The sequence below is a fragment of the Kryptolebias marmoratus genome, linkage group LG22 (genome assembly GCF_001649575.2).
Source record: "Kryptolebias marmoratus isolate JLee-2015 linkage group LG22, ASM164957v2, whole genome shotgun sequence".
Taxonomy (NCBI): Eukaryota; Metazoa; Chordata; class Actinopteri; order Cyprinodontiformes; family Rivulidae; genus Kryptolebias; species Kryptolebias marmoratus.
In genome coordinates, this window is record NC_051451.1 from 20,355,706 (window position 1) to 20,372,888 (window position 17,183).

The following is a 17,183-nucleotide window of genomic DNA, read 5'->3' on the forward strand; positions in this document are numbered from 1 at the left end:
GTTATTTCAACAGATCTCCCCGGTGATAAATCTGTATTTTACGACACTTTCAACAGTACGTTAAGGCATCGTAGGTTCCACCCGGGCGGCGCTGTGATATTGAGAGGTCATACATTTTAAAAAATCAAAGAAATTACAACAGGTATGTTTTGTTGTTGACCTTCTTATTTTGTCTGATTATTTTAAACCACATTCCGAATAGGTTTAGGTTTGTTTCGTCTCGAAATTCGCACTCCCCGAGCTAACTGGAGTGCTAGCGTTAGCTTGTGCGAACCACCATCTGGCTAGCCGCTAGCTGGCTGGACATCGTTGGTAAATTATTTTGTTGGCACACAAGCCGACAATTAAAGTGTTCATTGTTATATTAGAAGTGGAGAGAATTTAACTGCGTTTTAAAAGTTATGACAATCAGTTTCTGTTCTCCCTGTGTGTGAGTTTCGGTGGGACTGTTGGCTAACTAGTTAGCTAGTTGGCTACACTGCTGAGAGGAGTGGAGCATCTTGTGACACCTCCATCTGTCGTGCATGTCTGTCTCTTCTCTTCTTCTCTTTGTGATTATGACAGGAAAAGGCCATTTGTTGCTGTTCAACCGCTATTGTTTTCACAACCATAGCATATTACTATGAAAACACTGATAGTGGTTATCAGATATCTATAAACTGTTTTAAATATGCCTGATCACAGCTCTGTCTTGTAGTCCAAGCGAAATTTGTTGCTTGTAGGTTTGTTTTTTCTTTACCTCGAGCTTGCAGTCACAACTTGAACGAGCCACAATGTGGTACCTGCTTTCATACATTGAATATTGTATTGAATAATTTTACCCTTAAATCAAACTCAAAGCGTATTGAAAAGATTGCCTTCTTGTTGGTGAAATTTGTATTGTTTGTCTATGTTTGTAGATTTAAATGAATCAGATTTAGATGGTAATTGTTACATTTTCAATCTGTTTTGTTTTCTTGTCCAGAGACTGATTTAAACATGTTCAAAATGCAGTGGAAATTTTCAAAATGGGTTTTCTGTACCAAATCTTTAGCTGTCAACATGTCTAATAATGCTTTGTTGTTTGTTCTACTGACGTTCTCCAACAAATTACTACTTTTCTTGTTGTGCACGAGTGCTAATCACAATTTCCGCTACTTATTAGACAAGAGTCAGGATGTCCCGAGAGTTGTCCCTCAACATAAACATCAAGGAGCCGAGATGGGACCAAGGCACTTTCATGGGGCGCGCCAAGCACTTCTTCATGGTCACAGATCCCCGGAACGTCCTGCTGTCCTCTGAGACGCTGGAGGAGGCCAAAGTGATCGTGGAGAACTACAGGTGAGCTCGGGAGATGGAGCATGAAGTCAGAAATCCAATCAGCAACATGTGGTAGAGCTTTTTCTTTCTTTGCAGAGCTGGGGTTGTAAAACCTGGCTTAACAGAGGATGAACTCTGGAGAGCCAAGTACGTTTATGACTCCGCCTTCCACCCCGACACGGGAGAGAAGATGTTTGTGATTGGCCGGATGTCCGCTCAGGTGCCAATGAACATGTCCATCACGGGCTGCATGCTCACCTTCTACAGGTACAGCGGAGGCTCTAACACACGTTCAGAGCTGCACATCAAAACACCATTTTATTTCAAATGAAATATTCCCATTCGAAACAAACAGATGTGTTACAGTTTCTGTTTGACTGCAGTGTGGACTGCATTACAGCATACAGCAGTGTATAAAAATAGTCTAATCCCTACCCAGTGAAAATCCTCTTAAAGGAGGAAAAATGTCACCCCAACGGCTGAAAACCAATAGCTCTCTCACCTCGTTTAAAAGCAGCAAAAAGGAAAATGCTTTGAAGGTTTTATGTTATCCAAAAATAACAGCTTGTTGAGATTTCATGAAGTAATTTAGAAATTATAAAGACTGAATAAACACAGAAAATATGCAGTCTGCATTAAAAAAATTACTGTTTGCAATAATGCGTATTTTAAAATCATGCAGGTTCAAATAACATTTCTGCTCATGACATTTATTTATTTCAAACATTATGGGATTATAGATTATAATTTTTGTTTCTGTGTGACTTTCATTGTTTTTATTTTCTTGATATTCTTCTTAAAATGTTTATACCTCCTTGTAAAATGTTCAAAAATATGACCTTTTCCCATACTTCACATCAATACATTTTGATGATGAAGTTTTAAATAAATAATTGACGTGTTTCTGCATTTCACCACTAGATGGCACCAAAATGCAATAATTCAGTTCCATCAAATAATTAAATGTGGAAGTATTTCAACCCTGACAGAGTGGTTAAAATATATGTTATATTTATCTAATGAATGTGAACAAGCTTTACAGTTACAGCTCATTAATATATAAAACTGTCCTGATGGAGGTTTAACTGTAGTTGGACAAATTAAGGCTTTGATAAATAACATCTTAAAAAAATTATTTAATTGTTGAGAATCTTTTGTACATAAAAACTCCCTGAAATCTTGAACCCATTAAAATCACTTTTCTGCTTTTCTTAGCCTTCGTTGCAGGTGTCTGTAGTGGCTTGTGGGTTGGGTTTTTTTTTTAGTTTCCTTTTCAAATGAAAAAACAACTTAGTCATGTTGAATTGCACAATATTTCACTTCCTTACCCTTAGAAAGTCATTGCTGTGCAGATTATAAATCCTGCTGATATCGTGTTTTAATTTTGGGTAAAATATAAACCCACGTGGCGTCTAATCTACCAATACGACTAACGTATCTTGATCTTTTATCTTGTTTGTGGAAATTTTAATGAAAGCAAAGGTCCCTGGTTTAAATGTCTAACTTGATTGTGTTGGATTTGATGCTCTGATGTAACAGAACTTATTTGTTTGCTGCGAATCAACAGGTCCCAAACAAAGCCCACTTCCTCAGAAACGCCGTTTGCTGTTCTCTTGTGTTTGCAGGACCACTCCGGCAGTCGTGTTCTGGCAGTGGGTCAACCAGTCCTTCAACGCCGTCGTCAATTACACCAACCGCAGCGGAGACGCTCCCATCACCGTGAAGTAGGGAGGGCCTCTCACCTCACTTCCCCTCTAAATCATTTGTGTCCTCCCCGCCTAACTAGTGTTCTGTGAGGAGGCTGCTGGGAGCTGCTTTCCTCTCCCTCACTGTGGTATTCTGTTCCACCGTTTGGCACGTTTAGCCTCATGTCACCACGACCTCATCTGTTACAAACGGCCTCTGATGTCAGGTCGGCATGCGTTGGAGCACAGACCTCATTGTGCTGCAACAATGCATCAGATTGGTCCAAATATAAGAGCAGAGTGGGTTACCTTCCAAAACATCAAATTCAACATGGATGTTTTGCTGTTTTCCTCTGTTTTTCCTATGTTGTTGTGGTTTGTTCACACTTGTTGTATGAATTTGCAGTTTTAAAAGCATCTTGTTTGATGCAGCTCGACTCAGAAACGTTTCTTATTAATATATATACATATATAGATGCACTTTCTGCAGAGCTCTTTGTCTTGTTAATGAGATATTTTTGATCTGCAACGATCCTGAAAGGGGAAGCTGATGGTTAACGTGTGAATCTCATCTGTCTCTTCGCAGCCAGCTTGGTGCGGCTTACGTTAGCGCGACCACAGGAGCTGTAGTCACTGCCCTGGGACTCAAGTCTTTAGCTAAGGTAGTACATGCAAGTCACATGAATATTCAGATGAGGAAACCTGACTACAGATACACGGATCTGAGATGTGATGCCAATTCTGACTGTGTCTCTGTTCTCCTGTCTTTGCAGCGCCTCCCTCCAATCGTCAGTCGGTTTGTCCCTTTTGCTGCTGTTGCTGCTGCTAACTGTATTAATATTCCCTTTATGAGACAGAGGTGAGGCCAATTAAAAGGGGGGAAAAATAAAAGAGCATTAACCAATACTTCCTTCCCTCATTTACAAGCTATCCTGTTACTTTCTGTCAGGGAGCTGAAGTACGGCATCCCTGTGACGGATGAGAATGGAAACAGGTTAGGAGAGTCTGCCAGCGCTGCCCAACAAGCCATCGTGCAGGTGGTGGTGTCAAGAATCGGCATGGCAGTTCCTGCAATGGGTAATTTTAATCCTCCACGTGGTCCTTTAAGGCGGCAGTGATTAAACCGTCACGATAGAGAGTTTATTTTCACATCAGACTGTAAACTCTTCTGTGTTGATGCTGAGATCGACACTAAAACCTGATTTTATTCTCAAATCTAGACAGTTCTCTGTGATTTTTGTTCATTTTCACTGAGATTTCTCTCCAGGAATCAGGTCAGACTGCCTTCACATTAGTGAGCAGATGAGAAGCAGACTGGTTTTTGGTCAAGCCTCATCAGGGTTATTGTTGCCTGCAGAAAGCAGCTGTTTTTAGTGAAAAACATGGGCAGTGATTTCAACCTGCTACCCTCATGTCTGGTTTCAGACACAGATGCCTGGAACTGTCAACTGCCAGAGTTTATCAAATGGCCCAAATCAAAATAAAGCACTTTCCTCCGTGCTTTGTTTTATTTCCTCTCTCGAACATTTGGATTCAGATCAGTCTGGTTGCAAAATGAGAAATCAATCAATCAAAGCACATCTGTGAAAATAAACATCTAACATCTAATTGTTGCTGCTGGGGCTTACGACCGTTCCTGACTCGTTATTTTTCTTATTTCACAGCCATTCCTCCCGTTATAATGAACGCTCTGGAGAAAAGAGCTTTCATGAAGGTAAACACGCCGCGTTGATGAGTTTCTGTAGATTTATTTTTATATTTATGCACCACTTAACCATTTGTTTCTGCATTCCCTGATTTATTTTCTGTGTAGCGGTTCCCCATTCTGAACGCTCCTGTCCAAGTGGGGCTAGTCGGTCTATGGTAAGTGAAATACTTGTTTTAAAGAATGTGTTTTAAATCATTTTGATATTAAGCCAATATTTGAACTGAATTTCTCTCATTTGTAGCCTGGTGTTTGCAACTCCCCTGTGCTGCGCCCTGTTTCCTCAGAAAAGGTAACTTTCACGCCGTGAAGAGCGATCAAACGCGAAGCGGCATCGCAGTAACAACCAGCCTTTTTTTTGTTTTTGCAGCTCCATGAGCGTGAGCCACCTGGAAGCGGATCTGCAGGAGAGGATACGACAGGCGAGTCCTCACACCACCACGGTCTACTTCAACAAAGGCCTGTAGGCGCAAACGAGACGCACGCCGCTGACACACGTCTGTCATCACGGGCACAAGTGGGAGAGAAAACTAAGATATATTTATGTTTTTATTGGTTTCTGACTGCGAACAGTGGAAGTTCTTGGTCATTTAACAGTTATTATTATTTATGCACATCATGTAGAAGTAATCCTCAGTTTTCCTTCAGATAACAAGCACTCCTGTTGGGGGGGGGGGGGGACATGTGGTTTGATTTCTTTTTAATCAGTCTTGTTTTTTTGTTTGTTGAAACCAGCGGGAGGAAACTAAAGATCGCTGATCTCGTTGATGTTTCGTGTTGCGCTCGGCCGAATGTCCTGATTAAATTATTCCAGAAGGCTTGTGCTCGTAGGTTGTAAATACTTCTGAATGTAACATAATCTTTATTATTATTATTATTATTATTATTATTATTATTATTTTTGCTCTTGTGTGCTCACTTAAATTCTTGCTTGGTCACATCACTGTTTCGACTATTCCACACCTACTACACAGGGTAAAATCGTTGCCTTTATTTTAATTTTTTTCTGTCACTCATATAATTAGACTAAAACGTACGTTGAGCAGCTCGGTCCTGTTTTTGTGAACCAGTGCAGCTCTTTAATCTCTCCTTTAAGTGTACTTATGTCCCTTCGTGTTCATAGACAGGCTGACGTGGTGCTCGTTGCACGTCAAAACAAGACGCGTTTCAAAATTCAATTAGTTCACATTAGTATGAAGAAGTCCTGTTGCAGCTCACTTTGGTTCGCGGGTGAAATATCTCCATGCATCGCTAAGAGGAAGTGGGTGAAACAGCTCTCATCTTATCTGAAGTTCCCGTCTGTGCGCGATCAGTTTTCTGGTTTAGGTGCAACAAAAACAGCAGGCGGCGAGGCATCGCTGTCGCAGAATGAAAAGCTTTTCAACTCGGCACGGGGGCTTTTTATTTTGGAGATCTAGCACAAAGGTCGTTGTTGCAAAAACGAACCTTCTCTTTCACCAAATATTAGCAAAGTGCTGTGAGATGGCTTTAATACATTTAGGCCCTATTAGCAGTAAGAGAAGCCAGTTTTGTGTTAGTTGTTGTTTTTGTTAAAGCAGAATATTTTAGTTTGAGCTCATCGGATCAAATATATATAGATATATATTCATCGAACTCCCGACTGTCCTTTGTGGTTATCTAGTAATAGTAGTGACTTTATCCAAGTGCTGTTTGTCCTAATTATGTAAAGATAAGTATATTTTTCCTTGAATAACTACATGTTGTATATAATACGGAGCACAAACATGAAGGGATTCAGTGGAACCACCGAATGGCCCCACATGTCCTGCAGAACAACGCCAGCTGCTTGTTTACAGATTAGAGAAGCTTTCCTCTTTTTGGACCCAACCTCATACAATCGAGCACTCCTGTTAGAGGGGGGGGGGACATGTGGTTTGATTTCTTTTTAATCAGTCTTGTTAAAAAGTGCAACGTTTTGTATTTATCTATATAAGATCACATATAGTTACTGTAAGACTGGAGAGGCCACGTTTATAGTCGTTCATTTAAAGCAAGCGGCTGAAGAAGTGAGGGGGCTGCAGCTGGAATGAGCGATTGTTTTTACGCCACCTGAAATTTTACTGGACGCTCACAAATGAGCAAAGCATGAGCATTTCTGCCATTTTGTTCTCTCTGAATAATCTTTGCGTTTTGTCCGCATACAGCAGCAGCAGCGGCTCCTTAATTCTTTTATTTTGAAATGCTCGAATCACAGGATAGTTTCACTGAAGACGTTGCTGCTGTATTTAATAACTGAACATGACTGATGTGGTGAGTGATGAGTTTATTGGGGTTTATTCCACTGATATTGATCACCATGTTGTTTCACAGATTTCTTGCTGAGTGTGCTGCTTTTTAACGTGGATGCTGAATGTTATCTTTGTTGTCAGATGCTGTTGATGAGGTTACATAATGATTCATGACTTGCTCATAACCAAGAAGCCTACTTTCTGCTGGTTTTCCTTTTCTTCTTTGAAGTGTCGAGAACAAACAGGAGAGCTGGAATCTGTGTGTTGCGGACCGCACCGCTCTACTGTAGGTACTGTCCGAGATGAAGCCCGTAGCTTTTTATCAAACGGACCTTTTGCCTGGAAAGTTCTGGCGTTAAACACGTTTCATATCTCAACTTTAAACGTTGCAAACGAACCCAGAGTTCCACCTGTGTGCACCCGGATGTAAAGACGTTACCCTCCATGATTGTTTTATTTTGCGTTCATACATGTAGACTTGTCAGTATTGGTGCACAGTGTTTTCTCATTCTGTTTTTTATCATTTTTAAATCTTTGATGTGAAATGTATTTTGCTGAAAGCAATAAAATGTGTGACATTAATGTTCAGATTTGTCTGCTTCATTAAACAGAGCTGACAGAGCTTTAAGCCAGTGTTATTGTAAAAAAATATTTTAAAAACCATTAAATATTAGTTTTGATCCAAGCTTTTCATTTTGCTGTCATGTTTAGTTCAATTTAAAGTAGAAATACTAGCCGAATAAGAAAATACCAATAATTTTGTGAAAACTGCAAACACTTTTTGCAAAAATTGACCATGAAATCAAATGTTTCCAGACAAACATAAGTAGGCAGAGATTGTTTTATTCCTGTAGCCTAATCCAAATATTTTGGATGCAAATCTTTACTAACAGGGGAAAATAATATTTTTTATTCCTATAACAGATGCAGCTGTACAATTAGTTTTATCCACAACAGCAACAAATCACAGGATGTTTCACATCAGGTAATTATCCCTTCATGGCTTTTGCCCAACATGTAAATAAAATAAACAGACCTCAAAGATACAGTGATAGTTTTTATTATTAATTAGCATCAGCTAATCAGCACAGTACATGCCCACCTCTCTCTCTCACACACACACACACCACCCACATGCAAAGCAAAACCTACTTCAAGACCACACCACAAACAGTCCTCCGCACGAGGACAGAAACCGGAGCTGCGTGTGTGTTTGGGCATCGAACTCGCTCCCCTCGCTGAGTTTAGAGTCAAGTTGTCATCATCACACACACACAGATCACACACTCCTGTTGTTCGTGTCGGAGGCCGTTCAGGAGCCTGATCAGGAGAAATAAACTGAGCTTTTAAAAAACAAAAAGTGTCTAAGATGTGGAACGGACAGATGGGCGACTGAAATCAGTAGTTCAGACATATTTCAAGTTTAATTATTGCTGTACCTGAAATGTTGCCTTCAGGTTCTTTACTTTCTTATCCCTGTGGCAAAAAGGTGCTTTTGGACGTTTTGTGGAATTAAAGAGGAATATTCAGACAAGTACTGCTTTGTCCTGCATTTTAGAGCTTTAAGGGCAAATTGTGCAAAAAAAAAAGAAAAGAAGGTATTTTGTTGTAATAATCTCTGTAAACAAACTACAACTAAACAAGATAAAAATGTTCATTATTGCTCATTTTGATCTGTATACCCATTATTTGTTTAATGCTGAAAAAAAACAACTACTTCTGTGGAACAATTTTCTTTGCAGCCTGAAGAACATCGGCTATTTCCACCTTATCTCCAAACTCCTTCTCCTGGTGCTCCAGGAGGATTCCCTGTAAAACACGACACGCAGTTCAGCTGCAGGAGGGTCTCCAGCAGACGAGCGAGCCGAATCTGACGTTCGGCGGACTGACCTGGCTTCCTGCTCCGATGACGAACACCCCACCCAGGACGAAGCCCTCCCCGTTCATGTTGCCCTGGTGACCAGACTTCCAGGCACGGATGAAGTTCCTCCACACTCCAAGGCGGACGAAGCCCAAACCCCCCATCCGTCTCTGCAGAGGGCCGTAGAAACGCTTCTACAAACAAACATCCAGCAGATAAAGATGAATGTGTTCCAAGAATTACAAACATCTTCTGCTGATTCTTATCTATGACAAAGACAAAGTAACGTACTCTTCTGAGTAGTGGTTAGCCTGACTCCCCTCTTTTCCCTGATTTTTCAAATTGATATTGCTCTGACTCCCATCTATTGAAGGTAAGATACTGACTGTCCATAACTACCACCCAGAATCTCACTTTAAAAAAATCTAAACCATTTGCTCAGCCCTCATGTGCGATGGCATGCATGCTTTGGAAACTTGAGCGCTCAATCAATATTTTTATAATTTTACAGACCAAGTTGCTCAAAAAATATCAACAAAAACAATAAGAGGAGCGTGATGAGATTCTTCAAAATAAGTTTTAATAAATTAAGAGTGGTGTTGGTGCAGTAAATCGAACCTGCTCATCGATGTAGACGTCCCCAGCAAAGTGCGGTCTGAAGCCCTGGATCTCTGCGCCCAGGTTTTCTTTCACCACAGCGACCAGGGGGACCCCGAGCTCCTCCAGCTGGGGTTTCAGAGAGGACAGCTCAGAGGCCTCCTGCAGCAGGGACGGAAACGTAAACACTGGGGGAAATTTTACTCCCACTCGCCTGGAATGACGCAGAGCGGCCTCACGTTTCGTACACTAACAGTTACCTCTCTGCACAAAAATCATCCAGGTCGCCGCACGGCCATCACCACAGCCCCGTTCTTCTCCCACAGGCTCTTTGCTTTGACGACTTTCTCAGCTGAAGACAAAACAAGAATAAACTCTTTGCACCTAGACCTGACACGCTGGTAAGAAATCATGTTGGACTTCTACAGCTTCAAGAGAGGAGGCTCCGAACGAAGCACCCTTTGGTTACCTTCCACCGTGGAACGCAGATCGGCATCTTCGAGATACTCCAGTGATGCTTTTGCGCCTTTCGGAAGACACAGATCAGTGTTCGCCAAGAAGATCCCGGCCAGGGCGGCTCCGACGGCCCCCAGACCCACCGACCACATCCCCATCTCAAACAGCTCCTCCTCCAGTCCGGACCAGAAGGTAGACACTACGGGAAAACACAGCGAAAGCTGTATGAAATGTACGTTCGGCCACAGTCTTCCTGAGCTGAGCGAAGGTTTCTAATGCTTATCTTTTATTTTGGGGAGAGCAAAACTCCCAGAGACCCAGCAGCCAACAAGACCCAACAAGCCATTCATGGGTGGGCAGTGTTTGAGCCGACGGAGTTTATGAGCGGGGCGCTTTCTGACAGAAATCTCTCTCACTTGAGGCTAAGATTAAATACCTGAAACACACATCAGATAACTGTGACTACATCTGCGATGTTGCTCAAACCCCACTTGTGGCAACTAGATGATGTACTCCAATGGTTTTAAATATCTTAAAGGATAGTCAGCTTAACTGAATCATGCTTCATTTCCTGACAGATAAAATCACTACCTAATCAAAAAGAAAGACAGAAGACGTTTCAGGGGACAGCTAACGGTGGCAGCAGACATTCATGTCCTTGCCTGAGGTCATCTTGTTTGGCTCGGGACTTGCTTTGGCTTCACCTCGGTGAAACAGAGCAGTCTGGGTTGTCGCAAACTGGGGTCTGGTCGTGGTGGAGCAAAGCAGGGGAAGCCTCCACCTCCACCTCAGAGCAGGCGAACATCTGGACAGAACCAGCATCTGGGACTGCCTGAGCCTCTCGCTAATTAGAACCCCCACCCCAAGATTTTACTGGAAGACAAAACAAAACACTGCCGTCATGTCGTGAACACAACGACACCTTCAAGGAGTTAGAAACGTTACCCTTTATTTTCCCCCTGAACCAATTAAAACGCCACACCTGCTGTTAAACCACTTAACACTTTTATCTGGACCTGACAGAGACTGTTCTCCTTCTTGCAAATAAAACTTCCTATTTTTTGCACTTCAAAGTTCTCATCTGTGCTATCGCATTAAAACACCCAAACACACAGTTTGACCAATCTGACCTCTTTTGTAAAACAACTCAGAAGTACGAACGTCAATACTAACTTGTCTCCGCTGCCGTAGGGCGAATGAATCTTTGGTTTCGGGCGCTTTGGGTTATCCGCTTTCGAACTGTAAATAGCTCAGATACGTTTGAGTCGTCGTGCTTTATAACTCGGAGTCAGGGGAAAAAAGAAAAACACGATAGCAGCAGCCAATAGAGACGCCTGACATAAGAGGAAGAGTTTGGCCTCTTTTTTTTTTCTTTTTTTTTCTGCAGAGAATGAAGAGACCCACAGCAATGCCCTGCTTCAATATGTTTGTAAAAACACTGAATAAAACAAATATTTATTATCCAGTAAAACATCTGCAGTGCAAGGAGGAAAAGACTACAAAGAGTCATGACAGACGGATTTACTTCAATTGTTAAAAAGGCTAATTTAAGGCATGTTGAACTAAATCTTTCACCTGGTTCAGTTCATTTTTTTAAACTAGCACATTCAAATGTCAGAGCAAATCATTCATTGAAATCTAAAATACATTTGGATTTTTAGAACCCATCAAAATCAGTGGAAAGTGTGTGAATGGTATTTGGTTTCATTTAGGGTTAAAAACTGATTCTCTACAGTAGAAATAACACCATTACAGTTTATGCAAATGCCCAAAAAGTGCACTAATATTAAGATTTGATCACTTACACGTCTGCACACTGCATAATAGTAAATTATTGTATCGTTTTTCAATATATAAGAGCAAACATATAATGTCAATTTTTTTTTTTTTAAATTGAATGTATAATTTTACCCAAAGCTGCTTTGATATGTCACTTTTGTTGTAGTAGCTGTGTGGCATTAATATATATAATTACTTACTGTTTACATATAAAGAATAAATAACAAAAAAATGCGTGGAATTTTACAATTTAATGCTTACGTGTAACTTTGCCGCGAGGCAGGACTACGAATTAACGGCTATTAACGGCTTTAACGGTCAGCTCGAGCTCGATATTCGTGTAATTTAAGCAGCTCCGTGTCGGTTTACGAGCTCTTTACGCTTCTGTTAAGTTTTTTTTTTTCGAGAAAAAAAGGAGAATTTAAAGCGTTTTGTACGTTTGGCTACAGGTGTCCTACATATGAAATGACGGGTCACGTCCGTGGCGTCGGTTAAAATGAGCCTAAAGTCGCTTTTAGCTGCGATTTACTGCCCGTGTTTCACCGAGTCCAGGCCTCACGAGTGCCGGTCGCGTTTATTTCGATAAGCTCGCAGACATTCTTAGTTTATCAGACAGTTTTTGCGAAAAAAAAATCTCACTCACCTAAATCCAGTGAAGCGGCAAAGCAACGCCTCTCCGACGTGACGCTCGGTCGACTGAGTACATCGGAGCAGGAAAGCCGAATAAACGATTTCGAGCAGGAAGACTAATCGAACAAGATGGCTGAAAAATGGAACTACACAATGACGTCATTGGAACTACAGGTGAAATTTAACGTCGACGTGAAGCTGTTTAACATATTTTCAGTGTCACTTCTTTTATGATTTATTTGTTTGATATAACTTCCTATTTTTTATATATTTATTCAGCATTTAGTTTCTCGTTCTTGATGTAATTGTGGTCCTACAGTACCCGCCTCTGGGGTCGTTCTCCCGCTTTCTGTAGTTGTTTGACATCATTTTCTATTTATTTAGGCCTCCTTGAAGCCAGTCCAGCTCCTTGGAAAAGTCTTTCTCCAGACAGGAGAACCTCAGGGTCCTGCAACATTTTAACAGCCCCTTGAAAAGAAAAGGACAAGAAATCATCATGTAGGAAAATTCAACACTTGTTCTTACATACACCATCTGCACAGCAATAATGACAGCTCCATTTCCCTCCTGAAGGGTTTCTGATGGACTTTAAAAGAGAGATTAAATCTGAATATGACACACATCAGTTTTGTATGAATCTAATCTCTTTAATATAGTTTCTTTAGCAATAAAGGACAGTTTTGAAAGTTTTAAAGGTCCGTAACTGCTGTCATTCGGGACTTCCTTGTATGTAAACCTGTAAAGGTTTTTTCCTGGTTAACAATATAATCAGAGTCCATCAGTTGCAAAAACAAGGATGTTGTTGCAGTTTTTAAATATTGACTTCTCACTTTCTCCCCCCTACAAATGATTCCTCTTGTGTTACAGTAACGTTTAACAAAAACTGATTATAAAAGTGCATCAAATTAAAGTTCTCCATTTATTTTTAATTCTCCCCCTCAAGTTATTTTAACATTTTTAGACATCTCAAATAAACTCAGAAAAGGATCAATTCTGCAACGAAGTGAAGTGAAATTTATTTATATAGCACAAGGCGATCCAAAGTGCTTTACAACACAGAAACAACAACAGAATCAAATACAGAAATAAAAACATCAATCAGGTAAATTTTAGCTTATAGTAAGATTAGTGAATAAACTTTCCTCTAAGAGGAGGCATTTGGAATACAATAAAATGAAGGTGATAATAAATATGCCTTTGTCTGCAGAGGGGTCCTGATATCAAACTCAGGCCAAGACTGACCCCTGCAGGAGATTTTAATGTTTAAAGATTAAACAGATGTTTAAACTTCTAATCGGTCCTCCGTGTGTAATATTTATCACATTCAGAAGAAAAGCAGCAGTGAAAATGTAAATTTAATCTCCTCAGGCAAACAGCCTCGTGTAGCAGTTCAGACTTCAAATATGAGCAAAAACAGGATGTTGAAAATTATCATCCCAACACTTATTTGTTCTTAAATAAATAACTTACCGAAACGAGATGTAATCCACACAGTAATAAAACACTTTACAGTCCTCCAGGCTCAAAATCTTTTAAAAAAGTAACAAAATAAGTACATTTTACTCATGTTCTGCTTTTTAAATTTTGTTTAAATTTTTCTTTTAAGCACGATAGCGTTGGTGTAATCTTCCTGACAAAGAAAGCAAACAGCACTGGACGTAAAACGGCACCAAACCAGAGCCGTTTGAATGTCAACGTGACCATGTTTCCATATATAGCACAGCTGCACCGTTCCTGATGCAGGTCAGTGCAACAGCTTAAATAACTTCATCTTTGAGATTGTGAAGCATAGGAAAAAAAAAAAAAGATAGCTTGCATGTTCTGTTCCTGTTTTGTGGTTACGGCGCTTTAAAAGGACGTCCGGTTTCTGATTATTGCTAATTCAGCTGTCCTCTGATATCTTTACCACAAACTGTAAAGATATAAGTTGGTTAAAAGCTGAGTCTGGTGCAGTAAAAAAGGGGTTCATGTTTTAAAGGAGGGTCGAAGGTACCTCTCTGAGTTGCTTTGTAGTCACTGTGCTTGTTATTTGCAGACGAGTTAAGACACACTGAGCATTTCTTCGAGTTATACATCAGGAGTATTTCATTCATTGGGGGGGGCAGCTTCACGCTGGAATGTGCTGAAGGTCCAAAACGGGCTGGAATAGAGACGGGATAGGTTGACACTCCTCGAGCTCAGCTGCTGTGCTCCCTCTGACGGGCCCACCGGGCAACCTTCGGGGTCGTCTTCCAGCCTAGATGCACGTTTTTTTTATCTTTTTACGAACCATCTTCAGACACCTGCTATGAAACACAACAAATAGCTGGCGGGGTTTGCAGGATTCTTGCAAGTCCAGGTTCTTTCAGTCAGTTTGAACTGAAATAACATAGCATTCAGATGTGTTTTTTTGTGTTTTTGGGGATTGTTTTGCCTCTCTTATCACATACAAACATGCAGAATGCACATATGGGAGTGACAGCCAATCACAGCCGAGGATTTGCACCCCACCTCCTGTGGACGGTTCCTGCTCGCACACATTGGTTGACTCATTATACTCCTGTTGTACAAGTGAAGGCAGTCAGAGAGCAAAGTTGTACATTATGAAAGAAGGTCAACAAGTACATTAGCTTCAATTGTACTGCTGGCAGCTGGAGTGTTTATCTCCTGATTATTGACAGGTAACTTCTTATATAACAAGCTGTAACCGCCCTGCAGTCTTTGAAGCTCGCAGCAGAAGTCCATGCTCGGTTCTTATTCTAGATGAAACTGGTTGGAAGCCAGCTGAGCTCAGAACGCAAAGAGGAAAGCCGTGGGCGAAAGCCTGGTGTCCTTGAACCTGAGGAAAGACTAACAGGTGTTAACGGGCCCCGAGGCCTACGAGGGGACATTTATCTCGTCCTGTTTGGTCAAGTTTGAGCCCGGCTCGCTCTAGTGTGGCCACTGACTCGCCTTTCAAACACAGAGTTCAGTGTGACATACAGTCGCTTAGATAAGATTGGTTTGGAATTGGAATTAGCAGCCTCAATGGGAGCAACGTACCAGCATGGAAATGGTGTTTTATTAAGTGGTTAATAAATAGAAACATACAGCTTCTTACTAATCTGTGAAAGCTTTATAGACTTCACACAAAACGTTTTATTTGTTCCTGTAGATCTGTCTAAATCCATTCAGCTTTCCTCAAACTCAAGTTTAGTTCTTGTCAGATCTTAGGAGCTCTAGATCTGAGTTTTCTGTTTGATTGACTCAAAGCTATTTAGAAAAGAAGGGAAAATATCACCCGAATATTATTTGTTGCAGGGTTTGGAAACCCACTGTACAAAGACACAAAGACAGTCTGAGGTCGCTTCTCTTCTTTGGTGAAATTTGCTGGTTAATTTCGGGGATATCCTGCCAACAAAAACACACTGAATTAACAAGACAGGGCCAAAATATTATCTATTATCAGATGTATCACATCTCATTGTTGTCTTCTTTCAATATAGTCCACCTTTATGTGTTTTTGTCATGAATATTGGTGACTCTGCACATAAAAGTTGAGTCCTTTAGTCCAAATTATTATACTATATTATTTTACAGTAATAAAATATGAACAGTATTGCAATATTAATAGTTTAAATGTATGTTTCGGCTTTAAATATTTCTTACAGCCAACTGTCAAGCCTATAGACATTGTGCAGACATGGGATAATTGAACTGCTCATATAATAATATATAATTTCCTGCCAAAATGAGAATGTACATAAACAAATTAACATTAAAATGCTTGTGAAATCCTAAAGAAAAAGTCTCCTTTTGGTATCCTAAAAGGAAAATGGTGAAAGCTGAGATGTTTTGTTCTGAGCTGTATAGTATTTAAATCATAATATCTAGGATTACTTAAAGAACTCAATGTCTCCTCGGTCACATTTTCACCTTCATTAGGCCTGTCTGAACTCTGATAGCAGTTTATCTTCTAACAAAACCAGAATAAGCTTGTATTCCTTTTCCTTGTCAGTCATTAACAAGTGCTTGGATACAAAGAGTGCTCTCCCTTTTACTGGACCTTCATGTTTGCATACAAAACATTTTATCTTTTGGGTGTTTTCATCGTCCAACAGTGGATTCTCCAGGTATCGCTCACTTCGCCTGCTCTCTTCGGGGTCAGGGCAGGATTTTCACGTCTTTTCTAGTTTTATCTAGTTTGTTACAACCCTGACCTCGATTTACCAGAGCTCGGTTGTTTTCTGTTTGTTCTGTGCAGCTCGCCAACTTTCACAAATATGAAACTTATTTAGTGTCAACAGATGAAACGTTCACTCGCTTTCGTTTGGCTGAAAATACCACCATGATGGTGACTTCAAGTACTTGAAAAGTGGAGGAAATGTTGACGCCAGAAAGAAAACAACACGTTTTGCTGTTTTGTATATGTAATCTCAAAGAGCTTAATGTTCAACTGTTGCACGGTGGCAAACAAACAAGGTTTTATTTGTCCTACTTCTGGTCGTCTGTCACACTTGGCGTGCTTCCACAAGCAGACCAATCAGAAATGAGAGTAACAGAGGGGAGTTTTGGACATCTGATTAACAGCAGGTGATAGTTTAGCTCAACCAGAAGTGTTTGATTGCTCTGAGGCACGGCTGCAGTAATTTAATTTACTGATAAATGGGTTTGCCAGTGTAGTTTGTAGCAGATGCTACAAATCCAGAAACACTGGCCTCTGTCGGCCTCACAGCTGATGAGTTTCCATAATGCAGATTTAATGGCTCAGGTTTGTCATTTTAATAGTCTTTTCACCCAAAGCTGTAAAGTTTTTGCTACGCGCCCACGGTGAGCTGTTTGAAAATGAGGGACTGCAGAGCGTCCAGAGGATCGGATAAAGATGTTAAGATTAGAAATGACGGAGCAGGTCCAGCAGTTTGGAGACAAAGTTAAAGAGACAAGGCTGAGAGGGTTTGGACACG

The 17,183-nt window shown here is 40.7% G+C and overlaps 2 protein-coding genes across 5 annotated transcripts; one reads left to right on the forward strand and one right to left on the reverse strand.

Annotated features, from left to right (window-relative positions):
- The first annotated feature begins 34 nt into the window (after nt 1-34).
- Nucleotides 35-5,363, forward strand: sfxn3 (sideroflexin 3). Its single transcript, XM_017427203.3, has 11 exons — nt 35-142; nt 1,145-1,320; nt 1,396-1,566; nt 2,925-3,023; nt 3,571-3,646; nt 3,758-3,843; nt 3,934-4,061; nt 4,649-4,698; nt 4,798-4,847; nt 4,934-4,981; nt 5,060-5,363. Exons 2-11 carry the CDS (start codon nt 1,157-1,159, stop codon nt 5,154-5,156), a joined length of 969 nt encoding a protein of 322 aa, XP_017282692.1. The 5' UTR covers nt 35-142; nt 1,145-1,156; the 3' UTR covers nt 5,157-5,363.
- A 2,398-nt stretch (nt 5,364-7,761) lies between these two features.
- On the reverse strand, nt 7,762-12,549 carry selenou1a (selenoprotein U 1a). Of its 4 annotated transcripts, none has more exons than XM_025009714.2 (7): nt 12,275-12,549; nt 10,515-10,725; nt 9,866-10,051; nt 9,657-9,748; nt 9,418-9,558; nt 8,829-8,993; nt 7,762-8,747 (listed from the first exon to the last, which is right to left on the reverse strand). In XM_025009714.2, exons 2-7 carry the CDS (start codon nt 10,672-10,674, stop codon nt 8,652-8,654), a joined length of 840 nt encoding a protein of 279 aa, XP_024865482.1. In that variant the 5' UTR covers nt 10,675-10,725; nt 12,275-12,549; the 3' UTR covers nt 7,762-8,651. The 4 variants fall into 4 exon arrangements, with proteins under 4 accessions (XP_024865482.1, XP_017283146.1, XP_024865490.1 ...); XM_017427657.3 differs by lacking the exon at nt 12,275-12,549 and adding an exon at nt 11,026-11,152; XM_025009722.2 differs by lacking the exon at nt 10,515-10,725 and having other exon boundaries at nt 12,275-12,540.
- Between the last annotated feature and the right edge of the window lie 4,634 nt (nt 12,550-17,183).

Excerpts from the sequence above, each read along its gene's own strand:
- sfxn3 (XM_017427203.3), top strand. The coding sequence starts at position 1,157 with ATGTCCCGAGAGTTGTCCCTCAACATAAACATCAAGGAGCCGAGATGG. Across the intron at positions 4,062-4,648 it reads CATGGCAGTTCCTGCAATGG|CCATTCCTCCCGTTATAATG; the intron begins GTAATTTTAATC and ends CTTATTTCACAG. Across the intron at positions 4,699-4,797 it reads AGAAAAGAGCTTTCATGAAG|CGGTTCCCCATTCTGAACGC; the intron begins GTAAACACGCCG and ends TTTTCTGTGTAG.